The 26,937-nt window shown below is 39.7% G+C and overlaps 1 protein-coding gene across 8 annotated transcripts in view; it reads left to right on the top strand.

The window, feature by feature from the left end:
- LOC128135122 (cohesin subunit SA-2-like) overlaps positions 1 to 26,937 on the top strand; it is a 62,253-nt gene that overhangs the window by 9,096 nt on the left and 26,220 nt on the right. For 7 of the 8 annotated variants that reach the window (XR_008232948.1, XR_008232949.1, XM_052773684.1 and 4 more), the window contains 7 exons: positions 4,173 to 4,244; positions 6,454 to 6,658; positions 8,352 to 8,503; positions 9,801 to 9,874; positions 10,326 to 10,449; positions 15,424 to 15,522; positions 17,593 to 17,672. Coding sequence is in view for 6 of the 8 variants with exons in the window: in XM_052773684.1 (XP_052629644.1) it covers positions 4,173 to 4,244; positions 6,454 to 6,658; positions 8,352 to 8,503; positions 9,801 to 9,874; positions 10,326 to 10,449; positions 15,424 to 15,522; positions 17,593 to 17,672 (806 nt within the window). In the remaining 2 variants the exon portion in view is untranslated. Of the gene's footprint in view, positions 1 to 1,268; positions 2,210 to 4,172; positions 4,245 to 6,453; positions 6,659 to 8,351; positions 8,504 to 9,800; positions 9,875 to 10,325; positions 10,450 to 15,423; positions 15,523 to 17,592; positions 17,673 to 26,937 lie in introns of those variants that run through there. The other variant, XM_052773689.1, reaches the window with a different exon arrangement.

Here is a 26,937-nt window from a genome sequence, read left to right as displayed (position 1 = left end):
TTGAAATTCTTTGTCTGTTTTTAGATAAACTGACTCTAAAAAACCTCCTAAGATGATTTATACAGAACTAAGTATTTTTAAAGACAGTATCTGTCAGCTTGTTTAATTGATATGTTATGACTAGTATTAAGTCAACATTAATATAGAAAAAAATGTCTGAAGCAACCATTTCTATATTAACTGCAGTTATTAGGTGATTGAAAGAATGCTTGAGGTTTAAATCAATTTATTTTAAAGCAGAACTATGATGAGAGCAAGAGCAAAGTAGGTTGTTATTTTCAACTGAGTTGTTTCCTCTTTGTGTTTCTAACATAGTGATTGAGTTAGTTGAGAAGTAGTGCCATATAAGACTACTGTGATTTCGAAAATATTTTTTGAAAACAAATGATAACAGTAGTGGAAGTAGTAATGAGAGTGGAGAATATTACCAGATATCTGCTTGAGTACATCATCTTGCATTTTGATTTATAGTTTGTTTATAGCATTCAGAGGATTGGGAGATTAAAGTTTTTTCTGTACTTCTTCATTCTTGATCATTTCAGTGATTTAACCATTGCTTTACTGTTCCATTAATTAATTGCAATGCTATATCCATGTACCAATGCTTCCTCCCTAAATTCTCACTAGTGTTAGTGGGAAATGTTAGTGGAGTTGAGTCTGGCAAGAAATGTGAAGGGCAACAGGAAAAGATTCTACAAATAATCAACAGCAAAAGGAAGATCAAGGAAAACATGGGCCCACTGCTAAATTGGGCGGGGACCCCAGTGACAGAGGACACAGAAGAACCCGAGGTACTCAATGCCTTCTTTGCCTCTGTCTTTACTGGTAAAACTGATTTGCAGAAATACCAGATCCCTGACACCAGAGGGAAAGTCTGGAGCAAAGACTACTTACCCTCAGTGGAGGAGGATCAGGTTAGGGAATACTTAAATGGACTGAACATATGTAAGACCACGTGGTCTGACAGAATGTACCCAAGAGTGCTGAGGGAGCTGGCTGATGTCATTGTGAGGCCCCTTTTGATTATCTTTGAAAGGTGGTTGTGACTGAGGGAGATTCCTGAAGACTCAAAGAAAGCAAATGTCGCTCCTGTTTTCAAGAAGGGCAAGAAGGAGGATCTGAGGAACTCAGGCTGGTCCGCCTCACCTTGACCCCTGGGAAGGTGATGAAGCAACTAATTCTGGAAATAATGTCCAAACACATGAAGGCCAAGAAGGTGATCAGGAGTAGTCAGCATGGATTTACAAAGGGGAAATTGTGCTTAACCAACCTGATAGCGTACTGTAACAAAGTGACTAGCTTGGTGGATGAGGAGGGAGCAGCAGATGTTGTTTATCTTGACTTCAGTAAGACTTAACATTGTCCTGTATCATCCTCATAGACAAGCTGATGAAGTATGAGTTAGTTAAGTAGACAGTTAGGTGGACTGAAAACTGGCTGAACGACCAGGCCCACGGGGTAGTGATCAGTGGCACAAAGTCCATTTGGAGGCTAGTCACTAGTGGCATACCCCAGGGTTTGATGTTTGGGCCAGTGCTGTTTAACATCTTTAATAACGACTTGGACAATAGGGCAAGGTGTACTCTTAGCAAGTTTGCAGATGATATAAAACTGGGAGGAGTAGCTGCTAGGCCAGGTGGTTGTTCTGCTGTTTAGAGGGACCTCAACAGATTGGAGAGCTGAGCGGAGGGGAACCTCATGAAGTTTTACACAGGAAACCCCATGAACCTGGGGAGAAATAACTCCATGCATCACTACACACTGAGGGCTGACTGGCTGGAAAGCAGCTCTGCAGAGTAGGATCTTGGTGTTGTTGTGGATGACAAGATGAACATGAGCCAGCAACGCACCCTCCAAAGACCACCAACAACCTCCTGGGCTGTATTAGGCAGAGCATTGCCAGCAGGTCATGCGAGGTGATCCTTCCTCTTGCTCATCCTAGTGAGACCACATCTGGAGTGCTGAGTCATGTTCTGGGCTTTCCAGTACAAGAGAGATGGGATTTACTGGGGCGAGTCCAGCGAAGGGCCACAAAGATGGTTAATGATCTTTCATATGAGGAGAGGCTGAGCGTGTTGAGCCTGTTCAGTCTGGAAGGAAGGTGGTTCAGAGGGATCTCCTCCATGTGTAAAAATACCCAACAGGACAGAATGAGGAAGAGGAAGCCAGACTCTACTCAGTGGTGTCCAGTGAGACAGTGAGCACAAAGGTAAGTCAAGATGAGCAATGGGCACAAACTGCAATGTATGAAATTTGCCTGAACACAAAACAACACTTTTACCGTGAGGGTGGTCAAACAGTGGAACAGGTTGCCCAGAGAGGTTGTGGAGTCTCCATCTGTGAAGATATTACAAAGCTGACTGCACACGGTGTCATCCGACACTGAGGGGACAGACAGGTTCTTTTAGGGATCCTTGGCAGAATGATGACTGCACTAATTGTAGTTACAATTAAAGCTTTATTTTCTTAACAGGATATTGTGATTAGTATAGCACACAATTTATGACTAGAATGGCACAGGATTTCTACAAGCAGAATCAATATAGTAGCATAATATGGAATTTATAATACAACTTAACTTAAAATTTCTAATCACCTAAGTAATATGGAATCTGTAATACAATTTAACTTATTTCTCATCACCTGGACCCTCTGCAGATTGGGTCAAATCTTAATATGTGGTTTGCTGTATCAATATAACAATCATTATCTAGACTCGAAGATCATATAAAAGAATACGAGTCACTCAGTCCTTGGAGGAAGCAAATGATGGTGGAGGTGTCCCTGCCACTGGGGGGGCACGGGTCTCACTGTCCAGCAGCAGCTCTGGTCCAAGTTCTCCACTTAGGCCTTGCCACCACTTGATTTTATGAATGGTGCTCTGGGTGCTGTGATGCTTCCCTGTTCTGTGACAGGGTCATCACCACTATCTGGCTGGCTGGGTGCCTGGGACCTGTAAGGCCAGTAAGGAGGGGAGCAGCTGGCCTGGTGCCCAGGAACCTTGAGGCCAGTAGGGAGGGGAAGAAGAAATCTGTTTGGTTTGTCTACTTGGTTCACAGGACCTTCAGGGCCTGATAATGAGGGAACGGGAATGAATATGTGATGCGCTTGGTCACAGAGAATGGCTGCTTGCCTCATAAAATGGTGTTAGTTATGCTTAACCACGTTATCAGGGTTGGGAACAGGGGTTACCAGTCACACATGGCACTGGGCAGCCTGCTTTGTCTGGCCCTGCTTGAGTAGGTGGGGTTGAATTAGATGATCTCAAAGAGTCCGTCTCAATTTCAGTCTTGCTGTGATTCTGTGAAAACGTGTACTGGCATTGGAAGCGGAGAATGGCTTTAATATGGTCTCTGAGGCATTTATTTCTTCGCTGTGGGCAGTGGTATTCCTCAGTGGAGAGACAGGCTTCTCTTTAGGACCACTGCTTTTTGTTTTCCCCTCTTTCTTAAACTATTCTGTTTCTGTCTTCTGCTTTTCTTCCTGTATGTGGCATTTTATTTCTTGCAGTTCTTTGTTCTTTTGTAGGTTTCCTTCCCTCTCCCATTTTGTTGCTGAAATGTTTAGCAATAGAAGAGCTAAGTTAGATGCATAACTGTACAGCCAGATAGGGATAGAAATACTTGTGCTTCACTGAGCCTAATAAAGAACTGTAGATTTCACGTCTTTTGTCTTGGAATAATTGCAGAGTTGAGGAAACATCTCTGAATCAAGTCAGACTAGTGCCGAAAACATTTCTCTATAATTTGAAAAGCTCAGAATAGTTTTCTAGAGTTTAGATGTTTTACAGTACCTAGTTACTAAATGTTGGAAAGGGATATATATTTAGACTTGCTGAGGAGCCATATCTTAGAAGTAATAATGAGGATTATACCTTGTATATCTTTGCTTACAAATTTTAAAAACAAGTTGTCTCTTACCTGTAGCAAGAAAACTCAGGTTTTATATAAAAGTGTGTTTTTCTTCTATCATTGGTTATAAATAAAAAATACCGAGATGAGAAGGAGTTAGATTTTATTTAGTGCATTGGATTGTAGCCACCTGTAATACAAATTGCCTTAAGTTTTAATAGCCTTTTAAATATGATGCATGGTTTGTGATGCTTTTGTCTTTATGAATTAACTGTGCCATTGTATCGAAAAGCTGTTAAAATTTTCTCTCATGCATCACAGGAAACCGGGTTGCAGTACAAGAAATTCATGGCCTATCCTTGGATCCTGACAGTTACTTGGCCTGTGGACACGGTAGGACTCTTGTAGTTCTCTGCAAGTGTAGTATAGCATTTTCTGTGGCTGTATTTCCTATTTCAAGTGTATGTGAATACATCAGAACTAGTCATCTTAAACTGTGCATTAATGAATGGAGATAATCGTGCGCTTCCGAGGTCTGCTTCATCTGGTCTGTTTTAGACCTCTGGTTTGGGTGAACACATGGTTTTCAAATGTCCGTTTCTCACTATTGATGTCAAAGGGACATCAGCATTTTGAACAGACTGGTGTATGTCAAGTTGCAGTGGTGTTCAAGAGTGTTCCCCATCCCTTCCAGCAAGCTCTACACACACACATGCACTTGTGCATGCATATGTGCACGTGCATGTATGCACACAGAGGTTTCGGCAGACAGATTTGTTCAAAGGCTTGTTTCATCAAAACGTTCTCTTGCAAACATAAATGTTTGACTGGAAGAATATTTTGAGAACAGAAACAGCTTTTCTGTAATGCCTCTTCCGATACAACACTTGCAGCATTGTGGGGAATTCATCTTAACTCCTTGCTGGCACTTCACTTTGACTTTCCTCTCTTTCCATAGACTGTATGAAAGAAAGAAACATTTCCAGGATGAGTCAGAGCAGGAGCTTCAGTTGAGTGATTTGAATAGTTCTCTGGAAAAGCCTGTGTTGACTTGGTTTCTGGAAGTAGAGTTGCTTCTCTCTACTGGTTATGGAGGGAATCTAAGGGAATCCCAGGTTAGGCACCTAAATGTACGTGGTGTGCCCATTGTGCTGTCTATATATTTCCAGTATGCATGTTACCATTAAACAGTATCCCGATATGATAAACATGGACAGCAGAAATGCTCTTAAAAAGTGAGATGTCTTCCTCTATTTGTGCTACTTTTCAGATTGAGGAGTAAGCTACAGTGATAAAGTAGGTATTTCCTGAAGTTGTAGGTTGTCTTTCCACTGTCTGTGTCGTGATCAAGGAGCATTGAATGGGGCCTGCTGGGGACTTCCCTTTCTGTGTCGGCACTTGCTCATACTGTTGGGCTCTGAACTGACTCTTACAACCTGATCAGGAACACATCCCAAATTCCCAATGTGCTTTGGGTTGCGTGTATCCCTGAGATCAGTCTGTTTGCATTTATTTTTCAAGAAAGCAGTGGGTCCTGTGCTGTGGAAACGAAGAGCATGAAGTGCACTTTATAAGTACATGAGGTTATTCTGGGTGTGAAGCTCCATGTTAGAATATGTCTGAGAAGGTGTTTGACCAACTAGTGAAGGACCAGCTGAGTAGTGGCCTGCCTTCAGGATGAAGTTTTCCATAGAGAGTGAAGATTTGAAGTTCCCTGGCTCCATTCACACCTGGAAACTATCAAGATGTAAATTGATATTCGGAGCCATTCCTGGGATCTGTGAGGTGCAAATGAAATAAATGTTCATGCTGCCTGAGGTTGTCACCTACAAATTCTTCCTAGTGTGCTCTTCACATGAGGCACACCGTTTTGTGTGAGAAGTCATTTGAACTGCCCTCTGTCTGCTTTCTTCCTGGCAGTATCAACTGTACTGTGAACACTCTTGTGGTTTTATTGTAACTTGCTTTTTGTATAATGTCAAAGGTGTTGCCTGCTTACTGTTTCTGTGGAGGGTTTCAGAGACCTAGGTGCTGGTGGTGTAGCTGGGTGATTCAGTATTTGTTACTAAGCTGTAGCCTGATAAACTCCTTAAGCTGGCAGTGCTGCTGAGGGAAACAGTCCCATCCTTCTCACATCACAGTTGTTTGTCTTCACTTTTCAGTCACCTCAGTTTCCTCCTGGATTTTACCACACACTTGCAGCAACAAGAAGGATGGGGAAGTGGGGAAGCACTACTACCTGTGAGGAAGTAGAAGAGGCCAGGAGTGCTCATGGTTTACGCCAGTGAAAGTTATTTATGATGCTGTGGCTTCACATGCCCTCTCCCACCCATCTGTTCACAGCTACCTCACATACGTTGCTTTCAGATGTGAGCTTTCATGACAGTGTAGCTCTAATGAAGCTAGTTTGTCTCTGTGCTTGCTTGTAACCTAGTTGTATGTCCCTACTTTGGAGTCATAACCATGAAAAAAATTATGGGGGGGCTGAGGTGAAGCTGACTGTCAGCAAAGGTCTCTCTGATACCTGGGGGAAGAGATGTAAATGGTGTGCACAAGCAAAACTAATTAGTGTGTTTTGTCTTGACTTTTCTTTCCTGTGCAGGACAATAAAGACTACCCGCTGATCAGAACAGGACCATACTGGAAGAAGTTCAAGGCCAATTTCTGTGAATTTATTGCAGTGCTTGTCCAACAGTGCCAGTGCAACATCCTGTATGATAGCTACTTGATGGACACTATCATCTCGCTGCTTACAGGCTTAGCAGACTCCATGGTCAGAGCATTTAGACACACAAGCACTTTGGCAGGTAAAATAACTCGCAGAGTTGCAGTAGATCGTGTTTTGTTGACTTGTGTACAAACAAAACTGCTCAAAATTGAAAAGCTGCCTTTACTGGAGCAGTTGTTTTCTTATGCATTAACAGTGCATTCCTCCTAATGTATGTTACTGTAATATAAATTATTTGTTCCCATGTGTATCTGAATGGAATTTGGGTGCTTTAGATATGATAGATCTAGACCAATTTTTTCTTTCTGAAGAAATTTTCTTTAATGCCTGACATGACTAACTTTAGAATTATGCTGTGTTCTGAATCTTTTTTTTTTTTGCAGTAACTGATTTTTCACAGTCAGTTTTCTATTTTGTTATTTTCCTCCCTCCACTAATGAATGTGATGAAGTTGCATTAAATGCCTCACCTAAAAAAGCTTCCTTTGGAAAGCTGCTATTCTTGTGGTACCTGTGCTAAAAAGAACATTGCGTGTTACATATTCTTGTTTCCTGCAGCATGATGATACTAAAGATACTACTTTTTTTTTTTTTTTTTTTTTTTCCCCCTTGTCCTGGTTTCAGCTGGGATAGAGTGAATTGTCTTCCTAGTAGCTGGTACAGTGCTATGTTTTGAGTTCAGTATGTGAAGAATGTTGATAACACTGATGTTTTCAGTTGTTGCTAAGTAGTGTTTAGTCTAAAGTCAAGGATTTTTCAGCTTCTCATGCCCAGCCAGCGAGAAAGCTGGAGGGGCACAAGAAGTTGGCACAGGACACAGCCAGGGCAGCTGACCCAAAGTGGCCAAAGGGGTATTCCATACCATGTGACGTCACATCCAGTATATAAACTGGGGGGAGTGGGGGTGGGGGTGGGAGATCGCCGCTCGGGGACTAACTGGGTGTCGATTGGCAGGCGGTGAGCAATTGCACTGCGTATCATTTGTACATTCCAATCCTTTTATTATTGCTGTTGTCATTTTATTAGTGTTATTATTATCATTATTAGTTTCTTCTGTTCTGTTCTATTAAACCATTCTTATCTCAACCCACAAGTTTTACTTCTTTTCCTGTTTTTTCCCCCCCATCCCACTGGGTGGGGGGGGAGTGAGTGAGCGGCTGCGTGGTGCTTAGTTGCTGGCTGGGGTTAAACCACGACACCCCTAAAGCCAGTAAATACCCTCTTTGCCACGCAAAGAGCACTTAAAGTATAATTTGTTCTAAAGTACACTGTATGCTTTGAAGGCTCAAAAAACTCACCTGAAATCTATGCAAACCATCTAGTGATCCTTAGAGGAATGTGAATTTTTGTCAATTCAAGTAAAATCTTAAGATTCCCAGCCTTTTATAGGCCTGCTTCACTGTTGGTTGTTTTTTTTTGGTTTGTTTTTTTTTTTTGTTACTGAAAATCACCTGTTCTACAACTCTAGATTCTTTTAGTTTATGTAATTTTGATTTTTCTGCAAGAGAGTTGCCCAGTAAATTACTTCTCTAACTAGAACTCTGTCCAAAGGTTGTAAATCACCAGTAATATCACTAAATTTTCCTTTTTTGATAATTGCCTTTAAAATAAACACTGTATTTTAAAACAAACGACTATAATCTAGTAGTGTTCTTATTTTGGGTAGTAAACTGGATTTGGCTAACCATATCCTTTTTGTGGTAAAGTGGTGAATATATTTATGCTACATATCCCTGAGCTAAGCTAAATATGTTGGATTTGTTTCCTTTTTAGCAATGAAACTTCTGACAGCAGTTGTAAGCGTACATCTGAACCTTGATGTTAACAAGCACAATGCTGAAAGATTGTATGAGGTGGAGAAGAAGAGGATAAGTGGCAAGAGGACCAATTACAGACTTGACCAGCTAGAGAGAAAAAGGAAAGAGGTTAGGCAGGTGTCTTGTACGGGAGATGCGTGAAGATGTAAAAAGAGGCATTGCTGACAGGTTGCTTTTTGGTCACTGCAGTTCTTTGAGGTTTATATGTTTATCTAATTCATGGTGCAGAGCAGTTGTGACTGGCTAGATTAAGCGGTACAAAAATGACTAAGGTAATAACTGCCCTATGTACTGTTAACTTGTGATGTCTGTCCTACTAATTGCTTCTCTAAATTGGCATCATTAGCCCTTGATCTGTATAGAAATATGGATTTACACACACTTGTAATTGCATCAGTAGCTCTGGTGTTGTGGGAGTGCAGTTTTGCATATCTTTATACAAATTCCAAGCCAAAATTTTAGTTCTTGAACTGAATTTCAATGAATGAAAGGACACAGGAGAGCTGTCATCTCCATGTAAGTAATGCATTGTAAAAATGGTTGTAACTTCAGGTATGACCTGTATCTTTCTTGCTGTTCAGTTTCTGTCATTTCTTCCCTGCTCAGCCAGACAGCTCCTTATCAACTCCCAGAGCCAGGCCTATAACTGTAAGAAATAATTCTGGCTTGAGGGTGGAGGTGACTTGCTGTATGAACATCAAGCATAGTTCCTTCTCTCCTGACCTTAGAATCAGTTACCTCTGTTCTTAGCTTTGGATGTCCGTGGACTTCTCAGTTGTAGAAACAACCCCTTTTTTTTTGGGAAGAAGTGTTTGGGTGAGACAGGGGTTTTTAGTATCATCATAAGTCTGATATTATGGGAAAAACAGAGAAAAAGTGTGTGTTGAGGGGGGCGAGGAACCCAAACGTGTCACCCTTGCTGATGCTGTTGATGAGAGAATGTTTTTATTAAGTGGCTTAGGTTTTGAGAAGTTCATAACTAGATTTTCAGGGCTCGGTTAAAATACATGCTCATTGTGGAATAGGTGCATTTTGAAAATTCCCTTGTCTGCCTTTCTTCCATCTCTGTTTAAGTGCATAAAAAGAGAATTTGGACCTATATGTGAAGATTGCTTAATGGTTGTTGTGTATCTTTCTGTGTATTGATAGATCAAGACTCACTGTATCAAACAAGTCCCTTGTTATCCAGGTTAGCAGTTGGTATCTGATAAACCTGGTATCTGATAAACTTAGCTACAAAAAGGCCAATTGCTAGTGTAGATACAGACCACTCATTTTATGTTGGTACCACGTGTGAATGCCAGCAATTTACACTACAGTAGTATTGTAAGTGCACTGATGCAAATTTTTCCTGTGTAGTGAATTGTGGGACCAATATTAACATTCAGTTCCCTTTGTATTTCAGTATGAGCATAAGCTTCTAGAGATACAGAACATGATGAATGCTATTTTCAAAGGGACGTTTCTAAACCGTTACCGGTAAGAATAAAAGTAAAGCTGTGATGTGTATCTGCATTCCCAAGAAACTCTTGCTCAGATTGTCCAGATACCAGAATGAAGTTAAACATCCTAGAGGCACTGATGGTGTCAAGGAAAGTGTAGCAGTTAAATTATTTTAAAGAATTTCGGTTTACGAAAGGACCTCTCTTAAGTATGTTTCTTAAGTTCTTCCTGCTGGCTATAGAGCAGTGCATTTGTGATTGAGGAGATACCCAGAATTACAAAATAATTACTGCATGAAACATTTGTAGATAAAAGTGGCTTAATTGTCAATTGAAGACTAATTCAGAACATTAACATGAAGATACTTGTAATATTTTGGATTATACATGCTTCTGCAATTCCAGAAAATAAAAATACTGCAAATAATATAATTAATATATATTAGGCATTTTTAATGTATTGATATTACAATTTTATAATTTCACAGTGATGTGATCCCCGAGATCCGAGCAACTTGCATTGAAGAAATTGGCAGCTGGATTAAAACGTACCCAGATGGTTTTTTAAATGATAGCTACTTAAAATACATTGGGTGGATGCTGTATGATAAGGTAAAATTTTAATTTTTCTTACTGGGGGCAGTAGATGGGAATTAAAAAAAAATTTTTTTTTTTTTTTAAAGAATCCTAACGTAAATTCTTGAGAGTAGATATTTAAGACTGTGGTAGTACAAAAAAGAATTTACTTTCTTCCCCATTTCGGGTTTTATTTTTAAAGCCATTGTAGCATGAAATAACAGAGAACATTTTTTCCAGTTCTGTATCAATGTGTATCCCTGTGTGTGCAGTTATTTTTATATGTTACTGAATCGGGAGCTATTACTGAATTGTAAAATGGCCTGTATCCTTTGAGCACATGCAGTGTCAAACGTTGACTAAAATTCTGCTTTTTAGGTTTGATGGCTATGTTTAAAGTTTTGTTTTATTTTATATAAATGAACAAAAATATATTGCCTATAGTAAAATAGTCTTCAATATGCATTTCTCATTTGGAATTAAATGGATATAGAAAATATTGACAGAAAGTCCAGTCATTTCCCAAAGGGTTTTGTCCTTTTCCCTATAGTAAGTTTGTTTTTATTTTTGAGTAGAGGCACGTTTAGAAAAACACACCAACCCCCTGCCCCCCAAACAAAAAAAACAACCAAAAGAAAACAGTAACTAAAAAATACGCGTTTTCTCATGCTTCTAAAATGCATGAGAGATTTTAGGGGGATAGAAATATTTGCTGTGAATGGCTAATTACAGAAATTGGTACACTGTACTTCTGCAGGCCACCTTTTAAAGTGTATATAGCTTCTGTATAAATTCTGAAACATCCTCAGTTTTGTCAGTTTTAGGCAATACTTGTGTTCTGTGAATAAAATTGTAGTTTACCACAAAGCCAGGAGGGGGAGCACGAAGCCTTACTTCTTCTGCGTTGTGCCATTACTGTAAAGGTAGTATTTAGGTTTTTAGAACAACAAATCTATCAAGAACGTCTTTTCCTGCATAAATCTTATCTGATCAGAATATCTTTTTAGTATATGTTCAGTTGGGAGAATTGTCAAAAGAAAAAGTGATTTTTGAAGATGATGTGTCTTCATTCCCAGTGCTGTACAGTGAAAATTAACAGCTGGTGTCTCTGATTAATGCACATAGCTCATCCAGTGTCATTTATTGGGAACTGGAAATGGTTGTTTTTCTAAAGCTTATTATCTGAAAGCAATGCAGATGCAAGCAGAGTGAGATAAAGTGAGAAGTCTTGCATATTCCACATTTGGCTGAGACTTGGTAGTGTGCAATTACTGGTGGTTCAGTCCCTGGCTGTGCTTTGTGATTTGCAGCCACTGTTAAATTGCCCAATTCCAAAATGAGAGCAGGGCATTTTTGGCAGCAACAGGGGCAGCAGTGCTTTTATATACATCTGAATGTTATTTCCCACTACTCCTCCTTAATGAGCATTTCCATCCCATCTTGTTGGGGGTGGGCAGCAAGAAACTGATATCTCCCAGAGCCAATTTTCTTTTAGAATATAACGTAGAGAAGTTTGCCAAATAATTTAGGCCCCAGAGTGGAACAACCACAAAAGTATTCTAGCGGTGGGGGAAAACCTGGCCAGGATCATCTACAGTGCTGTAAACAGAGATTAAGTTCAGTCATTTGGGAGGCTTTAAAGCAGAGAGGGGAGGGGGAAGTAAGTATAAAATTAACATTTTGTCTTCAAAGTCTTTTATTTGAATATAATCATTCTTTCTTCCCCATGAGATACCATTTTGCCATTATACCCTGATATGAAACATTATATTTTTCCATGAAAAGTTATTTCCTAGGTGCAAGAAGATGCTCTAAATTCAGTGGCAATATGCTCAAAATTGCATATGATGATTTCTCTTTGGCCCAGTGAGTTGTGGAACAGTGCTATAGATACATTTTCGAGTAGTTTATGTTCATCTGCTAGAAATAATTTAACTTTTTATTTTTGAAGACCAAGCAACAGTTGATACTAAATCTGACAACTGTGTGCAGTTGAACAATGTTATATGTAAGCGTAGTCACCTATCAGTGCATTTGTGAAATCCAGGCACCTAACTCGCGCTCAAAGGCACTAATGTTCTTCCAAGGGAATATATAGCTACTAAATCAGCATCCAGATCCAGTCAAACCACTGCTGATCTGAGCAGCAGGTGTTGAAGGGAAGTGCTGTGTAAAAAGTTCAGAGTTAAAGACTAGAAAAATCAAGACAATGAAGAATAAGGATGGCGAAAGTAGAAGGCAGAACTAGCAGACAGGAAGGCAAAGACAATGGAGATGCGTGCTTGGGACCTCCTACTATGTTAGACTAGCTTTGTCCGGAACTTCAGGGCACGTTGTTGAGGTTTTCTCATTAGACTATCAAAAACACCCAAAGAAATCCTGTGGAAATACAAACTTCTGTTGAAATGAACTTCTGTGTCCTGACTGTGTGATTCTCCTGGCAAATTTCAGGAAATTGAAAGGGTTTTTAGTTTTGCCTCCCATTCAACATGGCTATCGAAACTGATCCTGTGGTTATGGCTACTTCTGAAATACTTCTTTCTTCAAATGGTCATGTTAACATAGTGGTTTTCTGCTCCACAGGTCACCTCTGTGCATATGTACTGATTTTTGGGGGGGGGGGGTGGGGGGCAGTTTTAAAAATTGTTTTACCTTGACAGGACAGGTAAGCTGGATTGTCTTTGCTATTCAGCAGTAACTCAGAAGTAGACTTAGTCTTCCGAATTTATTATTTGGGGAGTATTGAGGAGAAAAAAATGACCCAGTGACCCCATCAAATCATCCAGGTCCCAGCCTGTATTTGTAAGGCTCATTGAATGGCCCCATCTCTGTGATAGTGGTGAGGCTGAAATCTCATAACTGAATGCGTCTAAACAGTGCTGGAGCCCATGCAGAACTCTTTGAGGTCCCTAAAGCTGCTCACCATCTTAATGATGTTTTGTGCCAGTCTGTTTGCAGGTCAGGGTCGAAATATACTGTGATACAGCTGAGGGACAGCATATGTTCAGAGTATCCTGAAAATGTGCTTACATAATTCCCCTTCACTCTGTCACAGCTTTGAAAGACCAAACAGGCAGGTATTTCGTCAAGGTTAGAAAGGTAGTTCTGGCAAGGGGAGTAGATGGCTGGGTGTTTGTACTTGCCTACGTTACTGTTGAAAGTAGCTGAAGGTCAGTAGTAAGATGGAAGGATGTGAAGTAATTTTGAATGACTAAGAATCTATGAGGAGTGATGAATCTAGAAAAGGAGAGGTGGTTGAGAAGGAGAAAATGCAGCTGAAAACAGGAAGACAGCAGAACTAGTCATAGTAGAAGTAGTTATTTGTTCTTAGTTACTACAGTTAATTTTCTTAACACTTAGAAGAAACATACATATAGGGTTATGACTGAGCTTTCGGGTGGGAACAGGATACCTTAGAAGGCAGGTGGTGTAGTTTAATGTATTAAACTTCATATCTGCAGACCTACGCTTGAATGCCACCTGACTAACAAATGCCAGGGGCTATATGACCATCCAACACATCATCACAAACTTCCCGCCCCCCCTTTTTTTTTTCCCCTTTTCCCCAAGCGCAAATGCAGTCCCTATTCACGAGCAAAGCCTTCATGATAAAATACTGAGGGCAGCTGAAGCCAGGATTGCAGTACCTTGGCTGAGCTGAGTTTGTGCCAGTGTGCAGTGATGAGTACCAAATTGGGACTGTGAGTGAGTTCTGCGCTGTGGAGCCCTTGTGGCTGTAGGAAGTGGCAGGTCTGGGCAACAGTTTCTTTCTCAGACAAGGCCTTTAATTTTAAGGTACAGTATAGAATAGGGACTGCTGGTATGTCACAGGCAGATTAGAGAGCAATACTCATTGTTACCTGTTGATCTTTCATATTATATTTCTAGCAAAAAGTTGTCTTATGCAAAACTGTTGGTCAAAGCCTGCTACTGGGTGTCATCCATTGCTTTCCATCTAAGCAGGTGAACAGGAACTTGTAGTAATGGATAGCCTATGTGTAGGTGGTCTCCTTTCTTGGGTTTCCTTGATTATTCTTACTGCTATTGTTAGCAAGAGGAATTAAGGAAGAAATATGAAGATTCAAAGCCTTCAGTTCATTTTAGTGTCTCTGCTGATATCTTTAGCATTATAAGTTTACAGAACGCAGTGATTTTTCTATGTTAGATACTCAAAATGACTTTCCTAATGCCATTTGTCATAAAGCTTTGTCATTTGAAAGGTGTAGCAATATGCATGAAATAATTTAAAAGCTGGATAAGGAAAAATCTTCTTTTTGAGGCATCTATGAAGTAGCAGTTCTAATAGTATGAAATAACACCTTGGAGAGATAAATATGTTTTGCTTAGATCAACTAATTAGGCCAAATTCAAAGCAACCCTTTTCTTAGAATGCTTAAAATATGGCGTTCTAGTGTAAAACAGAAATAGGGAGAAGGCATAACATTTAACTCTGTATGTGTAAGAACCCACAATGATAAGCTAGTGCATTTCTAAGGGGTACCTCTTCCTCTGGGAATCTTCCAGAATTTCTTGGAGTCCATGTCTGTGTTTAACAATTGTCTGAGTCAAATGTTGAAAGGAAGCAAGCAAAGTCTGATGTATGGACGAGTGCTGGTTGTATTAAGTAGGTCATACATACTTTTGTCTTTGTGTCTTTAAAAGGTGAATAGCACAGTTCTGGCACCTTTTGCATTCTGTTGCTTTTATTAACTGTAAGGTCTGTGAGAGTTTCTTTGACTCTTAGGGAACCTAACACAAATTTTGGTGTCACCTTTGTTTGGCTCACTGCAGGCTTCCTCTGTGTGTGTGTGAGAGAGAGAGAGAGATGCACGTGTGTGCACACAGACAAAATGGTACTGATATCACTAATAAAGAAGATGAGGCAGTATTTGGGTAGTCTGCTGTAGGCACCCACAAAGAACTCTTATTTACTTAATATAAATGCCAATAGTGAATAACATCAAAGATAACATGTTTTTTACTGTTAGACAATTTCTCTTTGTCTTGTAGCAAGCTGAAGTGCGCTTGAAGTGTCTTCTGGGACTACAGGGAATTTATAGCAGAAAAGAACTTGTTTCCAGGATGGATCTCTTTACTAGCAGATTCAAGGTAAATAGATTACTGTTTGCTGTTTTTTAAGTCTGGGTTGGGTGTATACACAGGGTCTGGTGTTTTGATCAGAGCTGATCTCCTCACTCTTTTGACTGACAGGAGCTTAAGAGTACTGCAGAAACAGCCTGCTTGACTGAGTGGATGAAGGAGTTTTGCAGAGATGTTTCCCTCTGTTTCTATGGAATTCTCTGTTTCACTTTAGTTCATGCACAAAATGATGTTAGCATGCACCGTGGTTAGTTATCGCCACCATTCATCCAGAATGGCCCAGATTTTTTTACAGGATCTTTGGCAGATGACAAAGAATTTCGTACTCTAAAAGTCCCTTTTTTTGCTGCGCCTGATAATGGGTTAACCTTGTAGATACTGGATTGGCTGACCGTGTATCCCACTGATGTGGGAATCACTCTATGTTGATCCACCATGTCAGTATGAATCTTGAAGAAGGATCCCTTACCTCCTTTCTGAACAAGTCAGGTGATACGCTATAATTTTGAGAGCTTGTTCTGTGACTGCACTGACCCTATACACTGCCTCTATCATATTCCAACATCGTAATTCATTTAAGAAGTAAGCCCTTTACTTTTTTTAATCCTGCCCTTGGTAATGATTTCGTCAGCTACTCTTATCCCAATGGGGCTGCACCTTTTCAGTATTTGAATAAGAAAGCTCAAGATGCTGTGATTGATATTTCAGTCCCTTTGAATCACTACATAATCAATGCCTGCATGTGGTGGTAGTTCATGTTCTTTTTGTAAAAGGTGCAGGGCTTACCTGTATGTCAAAGCAGTTGCTAACAGTAAAAAATAACTATAGCACATCCTCAAAGAACAAGAAATAGATTAATATTGGTATCTTAAGAAAAAAATTATTCAGACTGAAACTTGGCTGTCTAAGATTAACCCGTTTTAAACAGTTGTGTGGTAGTCCCTTACCTTTCTGTCTAAAAGAACGTTGCTGGAGGTAACTGCAGGACTGGTATTCAAAGTCTGATGAAATAGCTCCAGTCTGTTTGTACTGCAACCTCCCTTTGTGTGGAGGTTGCTATATAAATGGATTATTGCAAACGCCATCCCCCAATCAAAAAAATCCAATACAAACACAACAATTTCCCCTCTAAACAAAAGAAATCCAAACAGCTACACACAAAATACAGACTGATCTGGAATCTGATTTCAAAGTTTAAATCATGCTTTCTCAGTGATGGGAAATGTAATCATATAACCATCAATCCATTTCCCACAAGCGGGAGTTTCGCATGCTCCTTCTGTTACCCTTACCCTTGAGTGTTCAAACTCAGGATTCATGGAATTCTACACCTCGCAGCTGGCTTGTGAGAAAAAGGAAGGTGCAAAGTAAAATGAAGCTAGAGATTTAGAAATGATATGTTAAGTGAGAAAGCTGTTAGTCCCAAAACAAGCAAGTCCAAAGGTTTAATATACCTTAAAGATGTAGGCCACGCAGAGGGGTGTGAGTTCTTGGGTACATAGGACAGGAGAATTTCCACTGTTTTCTGAGGTGTTTGCATGTGTACCAAGTTTCAATAGTGTGAATTCTGGAGGTCAGGAATATTGCTGCTATTCAATGAAGTACCTTTATGACTCAAGTCCTAATTGTCTTTCCAGCAAGGCGCTGGCTTCTGTAACATGTAGGTACATGCACGTTATTGTTGATGGGAGAAACTGATTATATAATGCTTGTAATTTGAGGCTTACCTTCATTTAACATACTGAAGTGCCAGTAGTAACAACATCTTAGAAGCAAGTTGTCAGTCACTTTTAATTTGTAGACTGTAGTTGATTTCTTGTGAACGCATACATTACATCTATAAAAAATATCATATTACTGCATGATTAATTCAGTTAAAAAATTAACATGCTGTTAATTTTCAGGGGCTGGGGAACTACTTGGTAGTAATCGAGTTGCCTTATGTCTCTTAGGAAATAGCTGCTGAAATAAAAATAAATCTCTGCTCTACTAGTATAGATGATCTAGCTGTAGCAAAAATATATGTTTATTGAGAACAAACCATGTTACATCTTTTTATTGTCATTTTACATCCATTAGGATCGAATTGTGTCCATGCCTCTGGACAAGGACCATGAAGTAGCAGTTCAAGCCATGAAACTCTTGATGCTTATGTCACAGTAAATAATTTCTTTTTTAATTTACTGTATTGTTTTAATGGCAACAAGATCCAGATACAATCCTGATGAATCTTCCTGTAATCAGTTACATGCCGGGAGACAGTTCTCCTGGCAGGATATGAGTTACAGTTAAAGCTGCTCAAGACATGGCATTTTCTTTCTGAGGGAAATACCAATGTTAAGAAAACCCTTGTGCTGAGATTCAGTATGAAAACTACATTTTTATATCTTCATACTTCCCTTTGAAAGGAAATTCCACATTTTTATTTTGGCTTTTCTCAAATAGAGCATCTGCCTGTCTCGGGAGAAGTCTCCACCGAAGATGGGGTCCCCACCCCATCTTCTGTCCCACGGTTGCCCATGCCTTGACCAGGAGCTCAGGGAACTCTGCCATCTTCCCTGTCTCCTCACCTGATGCAGGAAGCCTTGAGCTTTGAGGCTATAGCTAGAATTTGGACTTTCAGATTCTTGGCTCCATGGCAGAGAACCTGGGAGCTATTGAACCCACAGCAGACTGACTGACAGGAAATAAGCAAGTGTATGATACCGTGATTTTGCTGAAGTGGAAAACTAACGGAAGAGTTGTTTTCTTGGGAAATTACCTGCCAGTCATAGATTTGGTAGGATAATGGCAAGCTGGAAGTGTGGGGAAAAACTAATGTTACAGAAGTATATGAATCCTATTCTGATGCATCCTTGAGCAGCACGTTTATTTTGGAAATGGCTTTATTTGCAAAATATGTGAAGAATAAATTATCTGTCCCTCCTTTTCAATGCAAAATGAGAATAAAAAACCCACTGCATTTCGTTGTTAGTACAGTTGAGGTGCTAGGATTCAGTAAATGTCTCTTCTGTCTCAGAGTGTAAGTTGAGTTCTGCTGATGCAGATGCTTACTTCCACGTACAGCATTTGCATTGTCCAGTAGCCTTGTGGGATTTGCTTTTTCCATTTAAACCAGACGTATTGGTCATTGCTAGATGAGGATGTAGACCTTAATGGACCAAATAATATAGTGTTGTAGGTATTTACATTAAATTTCAAGTATGTTTGTATGTTGAAGTGCTGCTTTATAATCTGGTCTCCTATCTCACTTCACACTCCATTGACTTGAGTGGCCTTTCTCTAGGCCTACTTCAACATACACATCGGAACAGCATACGATGCTGTGAACGTAGTATGCTTTTCTGAAGGGAGCACCATTGTTTGGGCCTCACTAGTAGTAGCTAGGGTTATATTGTTTCTGTGTTTACAATGTCCATTTCTACATCCCTTGGTTCTCCATGGTGTGTAGCTATTGGAACAAAGCACAATGCTGTGTCTATGTGTATAACGTGTCCCTGTGCTAGGAAGAGCAGCACACCATTGTTGAAGTACAAAGATGCTGTACACCAGTTATGGCTGCCCTTGTTCTGTATCTGAACTAACAAGTGCTATATTGGCACTGCAGCTGTTTATCATCTTTGGCTTTATTATAAGGGATCATATTCTCATTAATGCAAGCTGCAGCTATGAAAGTTTGATCAACGTTTCTTTTTCCCTGAAGCAATTTTTTCCTATTTTTTCTTAAATATGATTTCCAATGTGAATAAATGCCTTCTAAAGTTTTCTGAATGACATTTTTCCATCATAAAATGTAGTTTTCATAAGTAAAATGAATACATTTTGAAATTGTTTTTAATTAGGCTGTGTGGAGACCTAGCGAATGCATGCTTCCCTTTCTTTTTGCTCATCTGTGCGTAGCCATCCTCCTTTCTGCCCGCCTCCCCTGCCCCCAGTTGCTCTGAGCCCTGCTGATTTGGCTTAATTATTGGAGTGATGAAAGTGGGAATTGGGGACTCAATAAGCAAATTCAATGACAGCTCTTCTCTTTGATAAGAGTAGTACTGACCAGTCTATAAAACCTGTCTGAAGAGCGTGGAGACAATATAGAGAGTCACATGTACAGACTTCTTAATAAGAGACTGCATCAAGATGCTTTTCTAGCAGGGGAAAAGCTCATGCCTCAGTACCTACAATAGTGTCAGAAAGGACTCGCTGCTGACATTGCAGAAGCAAAGAAATTTCAGGGCTATTGTGTCTCAAATAGGGGTGTCTCATAGCTCAAAACCACTATCTGGATATTGAGCAGTAATGCTGCTTGATACATGCAGTAAAGCATGAAATGGTGTTGGGGACAGCAACTCCCCTGCCTTTAAAGAATAATAAATGATGGCTTGTATAAATGGCAATTCTACTTGCATGCATTGATGCAGTCAATTATTTTGCCACTTTTGTCATGCTGTATTGGCTTCTCTGTGGATGGCTCATTTTTGTCATCTGCAAATTTGGCAACTGAATTCTAGTTGCCCAACTTGCATTTTTAGTGAGACATGAAAGACCTTGCAGATCAAGTTTCTATTTTTTAAAGCTACTGGCAGGAACCTCTGTCGCATGAACTCCCTATATTTGATTTGGAATAATGGATTATTTTTAACAAATAATATTATCTTAACTGGTCAGGTACTGACCTTTAGAACATGTCTCTAATCTTGGAATAAATCTTTTGTTGTTTCATGACATGTGTTGACAAGAAGCAAGGACAGGAGTAACTTTTTCCTCCAGTTAGTCCGTTGGGTGCTCTGTGACTTTCTTGGGGAAAATGTACTATACCAGTAACTCTCTTTTACTGGCTTCCATAAGACCTCATTGCCAATTAATTATTTTTGTGATTGTTTTATGGTTGCAGTGGAGCTGTGGTCCATGTATGTCAGTAACAGCTTTGAGCATGTCTTAAACATCACTGCATTCCAGTCCTGTGGAATATACATTGACTACTCTGTGTACTGCTGGCCCATAAAACTGCTATGCTGGCCTTTACAGTCTCTCTCTCTTGCTAGCTAGAGAGGCAGTGAAAACACTGATCTCTTCAATTCACTTATATGTGTTGCATTATTAAAAAAAATTCCAGTGCTGATTCAAAACCCTCTTGCTATGCATATACCTGTTTTTTTTCAAATCCATATTTGTATTTTCATCTTGTCTAACTCTGTGAGCTGAGAATTTTTTCTTCTTGTTTGTTGCATGTTGTCTCAATTGAATGCCAAGGTCTTTGGGCTAGTAGGTTTCTATTTTTACACAGCGTGATGCGATCCTGAAACTGAGATGAGCCTATGAGGTTTAGCATAATAGAAATTATTAATGCTACTGAATTATGCATAATTGTTAGCATTAATGTTGCAAAGGATCTGAGAGGGAATAGAACTAGGAAGGAAATAAAGAGGGAGAAAACATGAGTGACAGTGAGAGACCAAGGAATCTTACTGAAAACACTGCCCTTCCGGAGGCAAATTAGTTTAGTGTGCCTACTGCCAGACAATTCTGTTCATTTTTCTGTGCTTAACTGCCTAAAAGAGTAGAGGGATTTTGGAAAAGAGCAGCAAAAGTAATTAGGTAACTGTAGTAGATGAATGAGGAAAGGTTACAAGTGGTGCAGGTAGGGGCACAAATGTACAAATAGCTTGAATGTGTAAATAGCAAAGGGGAAAATGACTTTGTATTACATTAGTTAAATGTAACTAGAAATTAAACTGAGTTTTAAACACAAAACTCTCAAGTTTGAAATCTGGAAGAGCTGCCTTAGTGAGAACTGTGAGTATATTGCACTCATTGAAGACTTCACATAAATAGTTTAAAAACTATTTAATGGAGCTGATAAATACATTAATTTTCACCACAGTGCTTTTACAGTGGTCAGTAGAGTTAATCCATCTTAAAAGTTGAGAAACTGAGGCTTTTAAGTTCCCAGTGTCCTGCTTGGCAGAGGAGGCCCAAGTCAAGTAGGGGTACATCACTGTTGTGCTTAAAAATCTTAGTCTCCCTTCCGATTCTCAAGTAGACTGGGAAGGATGCGTTTTTGGAGAGAGAGAGGCTATACCATAGGAGAAACTTGAAAACTGGATTTGGCAAAGGATGCCATGGTAAATAATATAATATATGTTACTAGTTCTAGTGGCAGATGTAGATGTCCCATGACAAGTAATTCAGTGTCAGCAGAGAGTTGAATTCTGTGATTCTGTAGTGTTATTTCATAGCTAAACCATGGACTTTGGAGGAGAAATTGACATTTGTTAGGCAAATGCGCTGTATCTAGCAAGGTTATTCAGACAAGGCATTGTGCAGAAAACCAGCTAGGTTTATTGAAGGCTTAAATGCTATTATAAACAGTGTTTTCATGTGATTGTAAAAAATAAGCTGGAGAGAGACATGCTTTGCATACAAATAAGGAAATTATCCACCTTTGTCTTGTTTAGTGGCTTTTAGGAAAAATAAAGAAATGTTATCTTGAAGCTGATAAAAGTAGCATATGAAGCAGTGAAGCAAATTATACTGCACAGTTCTGATTTCTTGCATCAGTAGCTTGCTTGTTGCAGATTAGGTACTATCAAAAGGGGAACAGCATGGAGCTCCTCACAGCTCCTCTGAGTCCTTCAGGTCCCCCACACCCCTATTCAGGTGGAGTTATGGTAGCGCTTTGTCAAGCCTATTTCAAACAAAACAAAAGTGAAAGACCGAAATGGAACAAAGGCAGGGGCTTTCTCCTCTGTCTTTTCTTTTCCATCCTCTCAGGTTTATGCTTTCTTGGAAGTTACCTTCAGCAATTTTCTGCCATAATACACCTCTATTCAAGAATCTTGAGATCTATTCTGAAACCTTATCTTTCCTGTCTGAAGAGGTAACAAGAAAAATAAGAATTGCATGTCGCCTAGGGTTATGTTTCTTAACCAAAACAGCATACCATACAGCATCTAATGTGCATCTTCCTGCATTCTGTCACAGCATAATCGTAGAATCAGTGTATTGCAACATCCTAATCCTATTTTAAAGTGGGTGGGAAAGGACTCTTGTTATATTGTAGTGGCAACCTTGTTATCATCTCTCTGATCACCAAAGTGTCATCTTGAAATACCTGCAGTGACAGCAGGGTAGCAAGAGGGAGATAACAGAACAGATTAGCTGATTTTTCTACTTAAAAATTTTATCTTGGACATTAGAATACTTTCAACATACATGTTTTGGTTGATAGTGCTCAGTGCACAAATAATGTTTTTACAATGTATTTGCAGATTTGGGTGTTTAACTTGAATTAATTTTCAATGCAAAATTAACAGGGTTTTTTGAGTGAGATGCTATACCTTGTATTACCAATGGCCCCAGTAACCTGTGCCAGATCTTTCCCTGCACAGCCATTAAAAACAAAAAGAATAAGGTGGCAAAACTTTGAAAAGTGCATCAGGTGTATTTTTATTTTAGTGTCGTGATTTTGATGGTTATTCTTGGTATAAGCAATAGCACAGACCAAGACAGGTGACTCCAGCAGTCATGTCTCTTGCATACAGTAAAATGGAACAAAAACCAAGATATGAAATCTTTCAGCTGGTGCCATATGCAGAACAAAATGGGTCTGTGATCTCCCCCTAGAATATCCCAACTTCTTCTTCGTGACATGTTCACACTGAAGTGCAGAGAAAATGGTATGTCATGACGTTGGTATGTGGAAGGCCATGCCTGTTTATTTTTAGGCACCTAAACACTGGCAGGCACTTCAGGCTTAACCTTTATCTGTTGCTTGGCATTCTGAGGGCTGTAAATTGGGAGCAGTACTGTTGCTGTATTTGAAGTATTCTTTGAATGTTTGATGTTTGGCTTATGTATGTAAAATGAAAGGCACACATTTACTGTGGTACTGGTAGCAGGTGTAGTTAAGTGCTGCTACTTCCAGAGGCAAGTAAAACCCCTAAGCACTCATCTGAGTGGGAGTTATGAGTATAAACCTCATTGTATCACAGAGAGTAGTGCTTGAGCAGTATGTGAAAAGTAGTAGTAGTAGTACATACAGGTGTTCCCTCTCATTCAAGAAAGAAAAAGAAGATCAGGTGCTCAAGTGGTGTCATGAGTGTCGGTCAGCCTGTGCTGCGAAGAAAATGGGTTGTTTTCCCCTCCTTTGCTTCTGTGCTATTAGGGAGTGCTTCGTACATGGCTGGAGCTATTGCACCTGACCTACTCTTGTCTTGAGGAGGGAGGAAGTAACACTGCTGTAGATTAATGTAACTGGGGCAAATTCCTAGCCTCTTTGAAGACAAAGTTAAAAACAAGGAGGTTGGGATTTCAGGATCACAGGACGGCTGAGCTTAGAAGGGACCTCTGGAGCTCATCTGGTCCGACCTCCCTGATCAAGCAGGGCCACTTACAACAGGTTGCCCAGGACTACATCCAGATGGCTTTTGAATATCTCCAGCAATGGAGACTCCACAACCTCTCTGGGCAGCCTGTGACAGTGCTCTGTCACCCTCACAGTAAAAACATGTTTCTTGACATTCAGAGGGAATCTCTTGTGTTTCAGTTTGTGCCCACTGCCTCTGGTCCTGTCTCTGAGCAGAGCCTGGCTCCATCTTCTTTGCACCTTCCCTTCAGACATTTATATACATTGATGAATTCCCCCTGAGCCTTCTCTTCTCCAGGCTGAACAGTCCCAGCTCTCTCAGCCTTCCCTCATAGGAGAGATGTTCCAGTCTCTTACTAGTCTTTGTGGCCCTTTGCTGGACTCTCTCCAGTATGTCCTTGCCTCATACTGGGGAGCCCAGCACTGGACCCAGCACTCCAGGTGTGGTGTGGCCTCACCAGTGCCGAGTAGAGGGGAAGGATCACCTCCGTCAGCGTGCTGGCAACACTCCTCCTAATGCAGGCCAGGATACCATTAGCTTTCTTTGCTGCAAGGGCACATTGGTGGCTCATGTTCAGCTTGGTGTCCACCAGGACCCCCAGGTCCTTTCCTAATGAAAGGAAATTTCTAAGGAAAGGCAGAATCCTTGATTTCTACCCAGAAAGATGGCAGGCATGTTGCTGAGCTCTTCGAGCTATCTGAACAATTTAGGCAAGGAGTTTTTTTAAAGTAGACACACACAGGTGTTGCATTCACTATTTGCATGAATGTGGTAAGAAGAGAAAACCTGAAATATAAAGAATAAAAAATTCAAACGTAAAAAAAATGGGTACATTTGACTGGCATGTTCATACAGGAAATTCCATTTAAGCATAAGAAAAAAGTTTTTTACCGTGGGAGTAGTCCAATACTGGAACAGGCTGCCAGAGAAGTTGTGGAGTCTCTGACTTTGTTGATATTCAAAACCTGATAGGATACAACCCTCATCAACCTGCTCTAGCTGATCTGCCTCTGAGCAGGGGGTTGGACTAGCTGATCTCCGGAGGTGCTGCCCATCCTCAGCAGTTCTGCAATTCTGTGTTGACCCACTCTAGATCATGGTATGTTTGTATAGAAATGTCTTCTTTTTCAAGCTTTTTTTTTTTTTTTTAAAAAGGTTTTTTTTTAAAATATATAGAGAGAAAATGACAAGGGCAGCTCCATAGAAACTAGTGCTTTTAAGAAAACTAAATAATAGATTGACATTAAAAAGAATGAAAGAAACCTTGTCAGACTGCTAGTTTATTTCAGTAAATTCCCCATAGCCTTTTAATATAACGACTTGCTATGTCATGTATTTTTACTCCTGTAAGTGCAATTTGTTGTCAGTCTTTGTTTTACTCTCGCTTGTTAAACGTGTAGAAGTTTAATAAATTTGATACTTCATTCATGGCTTCACAGGACACACCAAGGCTTATTCATGTACTCTACTGCACCATGTTACCTCTTTCAATTTCTTACTGTTTAACCTCAATAAACACATTTTTACTCTATTTCCCCAGTTCTGTAGATGGCTGAATAAGAGTTGCATAAATATTTTCCTTTATGCTGATTTCACAATACATATATTCAGAGCACTTTCTGTATGTCCTATTGCTGCAAATATATACTCAAGGGAATTGCATGTTAAAAGAGGCCACCAAAACCTGCCTGAAGTATGTAAGGCAGCTTTTATTTTTTGGTTGAGGGCAAGCATTATCTCGAGATTGACCCATCACTTTTGGGGACATACCATACCCTTCCATTTAAAGACCTTTTTACTCTTCCAGTGACCACTGTAAGCAACCATGGAAAAAAATGTGAAAAATTCAAATGATACATAAGTAAATACATCGTAAAGCTAAAAATTATGGGGTATCAACTTCTACAAATGAGAGGCTATTGGCTTTGAGAAATGAGTGCTGTTTTTTTGTTGTTGTTCCCCCACCCCTACTGATTTTTAAATCCCAGACAGTGCTAAAAAATATTTGCAGTGGACACTCCAGTGATACTCTCACCTAACGTGAGCTCACTTTTTTCAGTCAGGTTGGAGGATGTTTTGGGGCTTTGTGACTTGTGAGGATGCTAGGTGATGCAATGGGTTTGGAGACAAATGGGCAAGCGTAGGAAGGGCTGCTAATTTTTGTAAGACATTACTCCCAGCAAATGAAGACCACGAATACTCAGTTTTAGAGAAGGTGTTGGATCACAGCTGTAGATGGTTTTAAACTGTTACTACCTGAGGATTGAGTGCAGTAATAAATAAAACGCCTTTCCCCTCACCTGGCTGTAGTAAGTGTAAGGATCTCATATGTTGCCCTTTCATTCTCTGAAGTAGCTTAGTCCAATGACATTGCTATAGCAGTAAGAAGCAGGCATTTTGAAACTGTAATCCTTGCTTTGGTCTTCACTCCTCTGGTATCTCTTCAGTGGGTTATTCAACCTTGATGCTTCCGTTTCCTTTTCGTAAAAGGTTAATATTAATACCATTTCCACCTCTCATAGAGTGTTCTAGGTTTACTAGTTGGCATGTGGTATTCTCAAGATGTGTAGCTGAATGAAAAAAATTGTGACTTTGAGTGTGTTTGCACAGAAAGGTCACAGTCATAAGCATGCTATCAAAAATGTGTTTTGATTTCTTTTTACATGTTACTGTATAAGCCTAGTATAATAGAATATAGGTTTTAAAATACTGTAATAAATAATTTAAAAATAATTTGTAGTGCAAAATGAAGGTCGCTTCTTGTTTATTATCTATGTTGAACATCTAAGCATAAAGTAGAGGCATGATTTTCCTATTTTATTACTATTAGTCTTTTTACTATGACCACTAATCAACCTTAATTACACTTTAAAATTTAAATGTTCATGTCCATGCAGTGGGCCTGATTCCTCATGGCTTGCAGAAACCTCTGTTTCTCTACACAGTGAGTAAAAGAATGCTGCCAATTTTGTTTGACAGCATTTTTAGATATGTCCTACAAAAATTTAGCTGTGTAAACAAGTTGTACAGCTATGGAGAATCAGGTCTAGTAAAAGCTGGACAT

Source organism: Harpia harpyja, chromosome 22 (genome assembly GCF_026419915.1).
Source record: "Harpia harpyja isolate bHarHar1 chromosome 22, bHarHar1 primary haplotype, whole genome shotgun sequence".
In the NCBI taxonomy this organism is placed as follows: domain Eukaryota; kingdom Metazoa; phylum Chordata; class Aves; order Accipitriformes; family Accipitridae; genus Harpia; species Harpia harpyja.
This window is presented reverse-complemented; position numbering and strand designations above follow the sequence as displayed.